The sequence below is a fragment of the Mytilus californianus genome, unplaced genomic scaffold (assembly GCF_021869535.1).
Source record: "Mytilus californianus isolate M0D057914Y unplaced genomic scaffold, xbMytCali1.0.p SCAF_5, whole genome shotgun sequence".
Taxonomy (NCBI): Eukaryota; Metazoa; Mollusca; class Bivalvia; order Mytilida; family Mytilidae; genus Mytilus; species Mytilus californianus.
This window is the reverse complement of record NW_026262701.1, coordinates 100733815-100746065: the sequence shown is the minus strand read 5'-3', so window position 1 is coordinate 100746065 and position 12251 is coordinate 100733815. Positions and strand designations below refer to the sequence as shown.

The 12251-nt window shown below is 31.5% G+C and overlaps 1 protein-coding gene across 2 annotated transcripts in view; it reads right to left on the bottom strand.

Annotated features, from left to right (window-relative positions):
- Positions 1-8571: 8571 nt before the first annotated feature.
- Positions 8572-12251, bottom strand: part of LOC127702147 (transmembrane protein with metallophosphoesterase domain-like) — a 28344-nt gene continuing 24664 nt past the window's right edge. For both annotated transcript variants that reach the window (XM_052206252.1, XM_052206251.1), the window contains exons 4-5: positions 11925-12064; positions 8572-10646 (exon numbers count right to left, since the gene is read on the bottom strand). In XM_052206252.1, the coding sequence (XP_052062212.1) occupies positions 10459-10646; positions 11925-12064 (328 nt within the window). In that variant the 3' untranslated portion in view covers positions 8572-10458. The remainder of the gene's footprint in view (positions 10647-11924; positions 12065-12251) is intronic.

Here is a 12251-nt window from a genome sequence, read left to right as displayed (position 1 = left end):
CCCCCTTCCATTTTGTTTATCAATTTTGTATTTACATTGTGTCATAGATCATTTTTATTCGTTCAGTGTATGTTTACTTGTTTTTGTTAATACGTCTTTTGATTGAGTTAAGCCATTTCAATTGATATTTTATAGTGTGTCTTTCTATGTTGGGATGTTACACTATTGTTTCAGGTTAGGGTGAAGGTTGGCGCCTGTTAAAACGTTTAAGCCCGCTGCATTTGTTTGCACCTGTCCTAAGTCAGGAACCTGTTGTTCAGTGGTTGTCATTTGTTGATGTGGTTCATAAGTGTTTCTCGTTTCTCGTTTTTTATATAGATTAGACCGTTGGTTTTCCTCTTTGAATGGTTTTACACTAGTCATTTTTGAGGCCCTTTATAGTTTGCTGTTCGGTGTGAGCCAAGACGTGTTGGTATGTACTTTGACCTATAATGGTTTACTTTTACAAATTGTGACTTGGATGGAGAGTTGTCTTATTGGCACTCATTCCACATCTTCTTATATCTATTAGATACAGTATAAGATTATTATAGTTTTTCTAACATCAATATCTTTGTCAAACTTTCATGGAATTTCACGATACTTTTATTATCAAAAGTATCAAGAGTGATATTTAGAAATTGTTTCCCCTATTCTCTGTATATAGCTTTTAAGGCGCAATATTTTGGAAGTTAAAATTTAGATAAAGGGTTAATGTGTTTATAGACGTCAAAACTTTGTAAAATATCCATAAAATTTTATGACGCTTTGGCAGAAACATTTTTTTTATTATAAAGAGGGTTAATGTGTTTATAGACGTCAAAACTTTGTAAAATCTCCATAAAATTTTATGACGCTTTGGCAGAAACATTTTTTTTATTATTAAGAGATAATTTGTGATTTCAATGGACTTTTTTTGCAGTCGACATTTACATACAGTGTGTTAATAAATGTGTTATCAATAATTTTGATAAACCTTCCTGGAAAGTTATAAAACTAAGACAAAAACTTTTTCAAGATAAGGAAATAGCGGAGTGATATGAAACTTAGATAGAAGTTTCTTTAAGATAAAAAAAATCATTTTTTTTTAATTTTACTCTTTCAGTTTTTTTACTGATAAATAGAGTTTTTGGCAGTCAGCATAAAAACTTTTAAACTGACAATTTGACAGTATCATATCACGTGAGACACGGGGTTCCACGTCACCCTTACAAAGCATTTAGTGATAATCATCTAACTATTGTGTTTTTCTCTTTTTTTTTTTAGTACTTGTCATAATGTTGTTCATTTTAACCTATAAATCGGATGCTGAATCTACTACTGGCACACATACTATTGTTTCACGCCAAGCAGGGATACTTGCATCCGCAGCAAAAGTTATTGTTGAAAAAGCTGCAAGCACTATTGCTGATTATCTCTCAAAAAATATGTTTCAACAAAGTTCATTTGTGAGTATATATTTCCTATTACTAATCTCAATAATAAAGAGATTGTATAATTTATTTCTGACACTCAAAATAGATTTACAGATGCTCGCTAGACAAAACTATATCAAAACAATCAGAATTATTAGGAAAAAGTTATTTTTATATCTTAGAAAGTCATACCTATTAGAGAGCATTAGCTGTCAAGTTCATGTTCACCGATTTGGCTCAAATTCTCATAATTGTATAACATACTAAAACATATATCCAAATTACAAACAAAAAAAAATCATTATGATAATCCATAAAGCAACCATACAAATCCAAAATCTTATGGCCTATGAAGACAAATAAGAAATGATTTCGTGGATACGAACATATTAACTCGTTGCAACGGTATGAAGATATCGTAATTGCGTTGAAAAAGCTCTCCTGTCTGGGGAAACTACTGCAAAAAAAAACCATTCGAATTATGATAATGGCTGTATTTTTAGGAAGTTATACTTAGTCGCACAGTTATAGTATCAAGAAATGGAAATTCTGTAGGTATAAAAGATGTCTCATCAGGCATGTCAGTGTCTGGAACTGGTAAAACACCAGAGGTATGTTTAAAACAGTATTGGACTAGGAAAGATCTATAATATTCATTATGCATGATTTTATTCATTTTATTTTATTCTTAGAATAGCAAAATACGGAGTTTATCGTTTACGTCAACAGAAGGAAGGGCACGACTTATACAAGCCATTTGACCAATGGGTCTTTCATCTTCGTAAATCTCCAAATTCATGTTATTTTAGTCGTTATATTACAAAACGATTGCATTTCAGTAAGGCCTTCGATAGAATAAAATCTACATCTTGGATTACAACAACTGACTATTAAAAATGATAGCTTCTTGAATAACTATCGAATTTAGCCTAAAATTTCTTGCTTTGACATGTTCAAAAAGATTTTGGTAAGCTTAAGTGTCATTCATACGATATCAAAATTACTGATTACACACACAATAGTGTTGTCAAAAATAGGTCGAAGATACCAAGGGATATTCAAACTCCCAAGTCGATGATAAACTTACAACACCATGACAATAAACGAAAAACGACCAAAAAAACAAATAATAGTATACTAAACACATCATAGAAAACTAAAAACCGAGCAACACGAACCCCACCAAAAAAAAAAAAAAAATACCAAAAAACAGGTGACGTCAGGTGCTGCGGAAGGGTAAAGGAGGTCCTGCTCCAAATGTGACAACTGTCGTTTTGCTCATGCAAGTGTAAACTCTGTGATAAGTCTAATTCGAGGAAAAGAGGACGGAATTGTGGTTACGACAATTGGAACACTTCCGTCGTCATCTGTGAAAAAGTTATTCCCTGACGGTCGACCAACCCGTGATGTTGTCCGTAGAATGTTCGTAGGGATTGTATATAATTTTCACAAGTTTGTACAATATAAAAGTGTAATTAACTGGATTTTTCATTATTTGCCTTGGTGTTTCATTTTGTAAAACCGATGGCAGTTTTATATTTAGGGACAAGCTGTAGTCCTCTCCGTTCCGAATTTTTTCTTTATCCACTACACACAAAGTCTTCTACTGAAAAAAGATAAGAAGTTTGCAGTGTCCTTTTACGTTGTATTAAATTATATAGATGATATCTGAACAGTTCAAAGATAAGTGAATACGGTGATTGCGTATTTTCAGTTTTTCTTATTTGGGTAAAACTAGTTTTACGTGTAAAAGAAGCACTAGAAATAAAGATTTGAGGATAAGGTTTGTATTTCAACAATTGTACATTCATATTAACGGTTTTATGACAATTGTCTCTGAATAATTATACCTATAGTTCTCTTTCTGTCAAACAATTGCAAAGTACTGGCAGGGTAAACGAGAAAACAACGTCGTCTTATTCAAAGACATATACGAAATCCGAATAATTGCATTTTGTCTAATATGCAGATGCATTGAAACCATGAAATATATAGGTCTTTTTTGCAGCTATTACTTCCTTGTTTACATATATGAGGGTCTATAATGAGGTCTATCATTTCTTCATTCTTTAGCTTTTTAGACCATTTTTCTATATTCATTATATTCATGAACCCCATAATTCTCTATTCATTATTCTTTGGGCCAAATTTAAAAAAAATTGCCCTTTAGTTTGCAATTTTTGCCCATTATTCTCTATTCTGTAAACCCCATCCAGACCCTCATATATGATAACCACTCTCCCCTTTATACACACCTTTCCAAATTCACACATAAACGATAGACCCGAGAAAATTTAACAAAATGACATGTTATATCTTAGAATGTTTTATAAAGTCTCGAGCTTTCAAATTTGAAAAAAAAACCAAACATATAAACGCGTACAATACGTGTAAGTTAGGTCGTTATTTGTTTAGTCATTAACGATGATATATTTTCAACGAATTCTGTTTTTTGTTTGTTAGCTCTTTTACTATATTTCCAGGTATTGCCACATTTTTTAACATGTTAATGCCTGTATGATGAATTGTTTCATGAATCTATGGACATTTAAGAACTATTAAATAATAATTATGGAAAGTGTAGATGTATTTTAAAATGTTTAATTGTTTATTTGTTTGAATATTCGTTTGTTAGCCTGTTGATTTACCAAATTATTATTTTTGGGTCTGTTATTTTTTGTATGATTCATGATATATTCAAATATTTCAATTTTTTGCAGGAAGCCATGACAAACGCATCAAAGAATTACATAACCTTCCTATTACAGTTGGGATTTATTAGTATAGATGATTTACATCTCGCTCCACATAGAACAACTACAGCAAGTAATTAGTTGAAATTATTTATTCAGTTTTGTTGATGATTTTATTTGTGATGTGAAGTTGCTGTATACCCGGATCTCCGGTTATCCAACTTTACTGCTTATGCAATGTCAATAATAGAATCGTAGTTGCCTGATACATAACGACCAAAAACATAAATCGTCCATTTTACATAGTTTTCAATTCTTCTAGCAGATCATGCTTTTTTAATCATTATTATAATTATTATTGAATGCTTGCCGATTTATTGGCCATAGACATAAACACTAAAATAATATATTTATTATTTTTTTAATTATTGCCTTTTTCTTTCTATCGACACTACTTACTTTTTAGGACTAATTTAAAACTTTGAAATTTTTGGAAATTTAAGATAGATATGCTATACTATTAGCATTTGATACAAAAAGTAGGACAATAACAAGTGACAATCACAAATCGTCAACCAAATGAAATTAAAACACCATAGTAAAAAGAAAAGACATATAGACAAAGACCAACCTATAAATAACAATAGAAAAAACTAAAGATTAGGAAATACAATCACAACAAAAACCTTAGGTATCAGTTGGTTACATCCTTTTGCTCATATAAAAGTACAAAGTTATTTGATATTAAAGAAGACTTAAGAAAACTATGGTTAAGTGGTTTTTATGTGTTATTTTCATCCATAAGCCAATCACATCGGGTTGTTTTCAGGTGTCTGCCACAAAACAAAAACAAAAATCAGTAATCACTTAAATTTACTACTTTTGTATCACATTATTTTCTTATATTCAGATTTATATTGTAGCACCTTGTGGTGACTTGTTTCCCACATATTACTGTTCTAATCAAAAGAAATTAGGAAATTGTTATCCAAACAGCGCCTTTTATTCTTTTATGAAACAAAACTGCTTTGGAACATGTTCGTAAGTAAATATTAAAAATCGGCATAAACATTTTCACTAACAATTCTTTGACAAAAAAGATAAAAGGAACCACTAATTATGGTTTATTTAATTAGTACGATCTAAGAACAACCAACTCGTGTGTTGAAGTCAATTACAAACCATGCATTACAGCTGAACTATTTTAAGTGCGCTTTGTGCATACCATTAATGTGCTCATTTATGAATTCTACAAAATAACTGGATCTTCATTCAAACATTTGTTTTGCTTATACTAGATAACATCTTTTTCCCACGAGATAATGCCCTGTTCCAACACGACAGTTTCTTGTTCTAACACGATGACATGTTGTTCCCACAATTCTGGATTAGGGTACTTTCTTCACTTAAAATGATTTCGTTGTTTGTCGTTAGTTTCTATAATGAGCACCGAATTACACCAACTGATTATTTTCCATGGTTTTCCTATTCATGATACCATAGGGAGCTAACTTTGTTTTACAATTTTTTCTTTCACAATGTCAACGAAGGGAGATAACTTTTTTCTTTAACTGAAATTTTCCAAGGGAGGTAATTTGCATTGATTAGGGTGGTGAAGGATATAGTGATGGGATACTATTTATACCATTTTAGTATGTGTCTTAAGAAATTTGCACTCTGTTTTCATGATTTTGTTTCGAAATGGTTCTCAGCTGTTCCAGGCAGTCATGTGTGATCATTTCATATTTTGTGGCGGTTTTGCTGCTGCTGCTTCTGCTACTCAAGGATGAGGTATTGTTGCGGCTGTCGGAAATTAAGTTAATATTATAATGTCCATTAAATCAAGGGGTATTTGAACAAATTATAGAAGTTCGATATTTAGCCTTATACAGTCTCATGAGAGGTTGAAATACATTAAAAACCTTGTATGTATCGCACAAAAAAAAGGACTCCAAGCAAATCATGAATGAGCTATTAGTAAACAAAAATGGAATTCATAGAATGGATACAAGACATTTTTTACAAAATGATATTCATATAAATGAAAGGTTGGCTCATTGCTACTTTAGATGTCCATAGAATAAAACACAGAATGTACATATGCAACATATTTGGTTACATCACAAAACGTCAATTCAATGTCCGACTCAAGGCAGGATGAGTGACGAAAAAGACAGTGGGACAGAAACAGAAATTAGTGAATTGGCATGCGACGCTTTTGTGATAAGGTCAGCATCAGACTCAGGAACAAAAGGAACTGACAAGTATCCGAATCGACTGGCCACTAAACACTATTGCTACACTCTTTTGTGTTCTTCCTTTCCAAAACAAATCAATGACTGACCCTCGAGCAGCAGCATCAATAATATCTATCTACGGGCATCAAAAGCCCGAAACCCCAACAGAGTAGATAGAGCACGAGAAGAGCTACAAAGAGTTATTATGAAATTAACTAAATGCTATCATGCGACAGCAGCAGCAACATCCTGAAGTAGAAGTAGCAGAAGAAGACCCCATCTCAACATCCCAAACCCAAGCAATGCAAATTACCTCCCTGGAAAAATTATACCAGATCAGGAAAAAAAGAATACAAATAGATTTATCTTCCGTTGTTAACATTGTTTAAGATCAGTTCCCTTTTGAATAATGAAGAATAGGACAACAGCGGAAAAAAATATCATTCGAAACCATGATGTAATTCTTTGTTAAAAACGTAGACCTCCGAGAAAGCACCTCATCCAGAATCGTACCTTCTTATTAGAACAGATTATTATCTTATTGGAAGAAGATGTCATCTTGTAAGAACAAGAAGTCATCTTGTGAGAACAAGAAATGATTCTTGTGGGTACAAAGTCGTATCTGGTGGGATCAAGATGTTATCTTATGGGAACAAAAAAAAACATCTGGTGGTAACAGGATACTATATTGTTGGAACAAGAAAAAAAATGGCATGCATGACCCCGTTCTGCGAATGTAGTAAATGGAGCGCCCTTTTCGTCAAATTTTAAAAAATCTTACTGTATATTTTAAATATCTAGTTGTTATTAATGCAATCAAGGATGTAAGTTAATATTTTTCTTATACATGCATTAACTGTTCTGTCCTTTTCTGATGCTATCATTTTCGTAAATTTACCACAACCTAGCCCCTTGATATGTGCAACGGTAGAATTGGTTTATCATAGTATCCCTCTTTCATAAACTGGTACCTTTCCAAAAGGTGTTCTTGCATTGCAAAAATACTGTATCATAGTGTCGCTCCTTGATAGACTAGTACCTTTCTAAAAGGTGTTCTTTAATGAACAACTGCTACAATAAATTACTTATGCTTTTATAAATTTCTACAGTAAGTTTAAACAACAATATAAGTTAATGAAAACTAAATATACTTAATATATCGGTATACTCCCACCGTAGGTGACGGAGGCATTTAGTGTTACCCTTGACCGTCCGTCCTTCCATTATTCGGTCTTTCCGTCCTTCCCATTTTATTTGAAAAGCTTGTGCGGGCGCATTCGTGTCCTCGGACACATTCTATTCATTTTTAAAGTACATTCATATTACAGATCATATATTTTACAAATTATTAAAATTTATTTAGATGTATATTACCATAGTTTTTAGATATTATTTGATAGTTACGCGTTATACAGAATGAACAATACACCACTGCAAAATTTGAAGATTGAAATTAGATTATCAACTTTTCGGATATATGTATTTTAAATGGGTTATTCTTTAAAAATGTAAGAGGCATTAAGGAATATATATAATTTAGAGAAGTTGCAATAGAACTATATATTCTATAAAAAAAACAGTGAACAAAATGAAAGATTTCATAATTTACATTTGATAGAACGGTAGAGAGTGTCGACACTGGAGGTGTGAAATTTTCAGGTACTAATAATGATGCTGCATCATTGTCATTTATAGATGTTTGACTTCTTCATATATATTAATTATAGAGTTAAATAAGAACATTGTCTACATTTTTGGTTATTGTACGATTCATTTTTATTGTAAGAAAAAGATTTTCACAAAATAAAACATAACTGAAAGAATTACATACACTTATTTTATATAAAAAACATGTACCAAATATTGAAAATCACAGCAAACTAAATCAGCTTTCAGCAATCAATCAATTCTAAAGAGAAAAACAAAAAAAAAACCAGCTACAGTGAACTAGTCACAGGCTAGTTTACCTACTAGGTACATGAAAACATTTTGGAGGTGAAACAAGTTTTCAAGTTTCCAATTTCCCATTTTAAACCACCCGCTGTAAAATTAAAACACAGGCATTTCTATCATTAATTGTAAACCATTTACAAAAAGGATAAAAAAATGTAGAAAAGAAATGTTTTAATTCTTACCGTCTAATATTTTGAGAAATTTGTGAGAATCTTTGCCTTTATGCAAAAAAAAAAAATATCCCGTTATATTTGTGTTCTTTCTATCTTGTTTTAAAAATTTTAAATAAAGTGCATTGGAATATAAGTTAATATTCGGAATTAAGTGCTGATATCTTTATTATTCCACGCTAAATTTAGGGGTATATTGTTATTAGTATGTATTCCGATATTTACTCCTTCGCCTTTTTGCGAAATTTTCCTAAAAAATCCAGTACCAAATGGCATTTTGTGCATCCTATTTTACTTTTTATCCAAAGAATTTTGAGTTTGCTATTGAATAGTTTGTTATTTCTTTTCAAATACTACTTTGCAAATTTGGCATCGGAAGAATGAATTCATGAGCTGTGCTAAGTTGGCTTAGTCAGTTAAATTACATACTTTTAAATAAATCTACCAAACTAATAGAGGGCTTTTTTTCAGAGGATGCCGCTAGGAAAGAACGATGGTGAAAAGACATTGAAAGCTACATTATCTCAATAAAGTTTTGTCGTGCACAATTTCCTTACTATTACAAGACAATTGTTGATATAATTATGACTATTATGAATGAAAAAAGATATGGGGTTTAACATCAATGAGACAGCAACCTGACGACACCGGCGCATGACCATATATCAAATTTGATTTGTTGGGCAAAAACAGACAGTGTTAGGTTCTTCTTTTGTTAACTGCAAAAGTCTTTTCGCCAATTCCGCAATTGAACCTGTAATTAGATATCCCTTTTTACGAGTTTTCCTGTAAGTGAGATATACATTTGCATTGACTATGTAGAGCGCATAGAAGGAACAAATTTATATCTGCATAGTGTGAATAATCATAAGTTTTTCAAATCTTTTAACAACATTTAATATTTTGTTAAGCGAAAAATCAATGGTTATTTGCATTTAAAATTGTTTAAAACGCCTTAGTATATATCACTTTTAACTTATCATGATTTTCATGAACAGTAGCCCATAATGTCTGGCATAGAACCAGTTCACATTGAACGAAATTTATAAGCAGGGGGTGTGCTCCTTACATAAAAACAGAATGAGGAAGAACTATTGAAATTGACACTTCTGTACATAAGTTTTACGGTCACCATCACGTTTTAGTAGACTAATAATACGAGGTGTCTGCGTCTCAAATCACTAGCGACATGTTTTTTCGCTGATTTGAGAAAACAGAATATTCGTCTGATTTGTAATTTTGCCAATAATGACCTAATCCCGGGTGTGAAATTGTCGGGTGGTGCATCTTCTCCTTTTGGTGCAACCGAATTTATTCTTCTTGGAATTCCGCAGTTTTTGTTTTTTACCTCGATTAATATCTTCTTAATCCTTTTATGGGATCCAAACATCGGTAAACTATTGTTGCCTAAATATACATATGTATCAACAAACTCGGAAAATACGTGCATTCATTCAACACACAGTTAAAATATTGAAACCTAAATAAAAACTCAGGTCTGAAGGACTAAAAAGATGAACAGAGCACTGAGAAATTGCACCGAAAACCGCTAAAATACACTGTCAATATAATATATAACGGTTAAAGTTTGGAAATTCATTTGAAATTAAATAGAGAAATATTTGGTATGTGCAAAGTTCGGAAAAGACGTATCATTATGTTATGATAGCTGACAAAATATGAATGACAAGAAGGAAAAGAAAACAAACAAAAAATCAACTGTGATGTCTCAGTTAATTGCATTGAGCTGTAGTTACAATAAACATATCCCCAATATGGAATTGTTCATCTCAATAATTCTATTTTTACATATGCAAGATGTAGGGAAAATGAATATATCACTTCAGATAAACTTCCAACCTTGTGCATGGTGATTGTAACTTCAGTTCATAATAATTTATAGAAAATCAGTCATCGTAGTTACTTATCTAATGATATGAAACTGATAACATTATGCACACAATAAGAAGAGGATCGCTACGATTAAAAAAGAGTGATAACGTCCTTTCGATCATACTGAAAGTAATTTTATTTTTGTAATTTCATGTTGGGTGCCAATCCTCAAAGGAAAACCCCAATAGTAAGTTCCCATTGATACATAAATAAAGGTGTCTCCATGCTGATACAATCCTGCATAGAATGGATTTGCTAGATAGGAGCTAATTATATATGGAAACATTTGACCACCATGTGTATGTCCTGAAATATAGAAAAAAGATGTGTTTAAGTTACAAAAAAGTATAGAACAGTATTGACGAATACATGTATACTAATCGGCTGTTGCATTGAATAATAATGAATGTGGGTGTTGTAAGTGTAAATAAATCCCTGAAAAACATGGATTGTTAAATTCACAAGCTGACAATAGCACAACAGAACAAAAAGGGATACGTTTCAAAAGAACTTTTATCTTACGACTATAAATTAATGTTAATCAAACAACACGAACACATGACATAAATCTGTTTTCAATTTTGGTATTTGAAAAGAATTAAAACAACGCAAAGCTATTTATGAATTATTGTCTGGATAACATTTTGTATGCAAAAAGATTCTTTATGTAAATGCTGATTGTCAATGCTCCCAACTGGCTTTTGTCCAGTTTGTGCAGATGCAAGAAGTAAAGAAATCGCATGTTTTCATTATAAGTAACCCCAAATAAAAGAAAAAGGATATGTGGTATGATTGCCAATGAGACAACTATCTAACAAAGTCCAAATGAACCGGATTTAAACAACAATAGGTCATCGTACGGTCTTCAACAATGAGCAAAAACCATACCGTATAGTCAGCTAAAAAAGCTAACAAAAATTCAAAAGAGAAAACCAAGTCTGAATTTTTACATAAAAATAAATAGATGTTTAATGCTTTAAAATTCATATTCATAATCTATACAGCAAATTCGTAAAATTTGTTAGAATTTCATAAGGCTACAAAGTACGCCTTATATGCTTATTTCAACAAACTAAGAAAGTGACATTTTAAGATGTTTGAATATAATTCTTCTTTCGATGTTGTCAAATTCAATTTAACAAAAAATTTTAAAAAATAAAGTATTATAATTAACAATTAAGCAGTAACAAGGACAAACAAGTATGTACATGAATGTTTGATCCATGGTGTTGTTAATTGTACCGTGTGAGCACTTTTTGAATCTGTTAGATACCTACTACATATTTGCTGATACTATGAATTTTTCAACATGGTGAATCAAGGACTGGTATAGTTATATTACTATTCAAATATTTGGTTGAATGAACTTAAAATATTTCATAACACTTTTTGCAGAAAAAGGGAACAGAAAGACTGCATATTTGGTCAGCAGGTCAATAGTGATGAATTGCAACTTGTGTACGCTTTTCGAATCTGTCAGATAACGACTACCTGTTTGTCGATACTTTGAATTATAAATAGAGGTACTCTAAGCCAGACAACTCGTACATTCTTGTTTTAAGTGAAATTGATATATTTACTTACCACAGAGAATTAAATCAATTTTATTATTTGACTGCAATGCAATTTTCGCCGCCTTTGGTTGATGTGCTAATAAAATAGTGATTTGTCCAGTGGAACAACCCTTTATGGCAGTGTCCTTTTTCATACCATGACCATCATACCTATAAGAGATGTAAAAATAGAACAAAATCAGGAACACATATATATAACAAAGGTTGGTATTTTAACTTCGTTATTATCATATTTAGAGTTATATATGAGTTTTACGTGATAATACGGTCATGATCACTTGCTTGGTTGTTTTTGCTTTTTCAGCTATTGTAAATGACGACCTAATTGCAAATTATA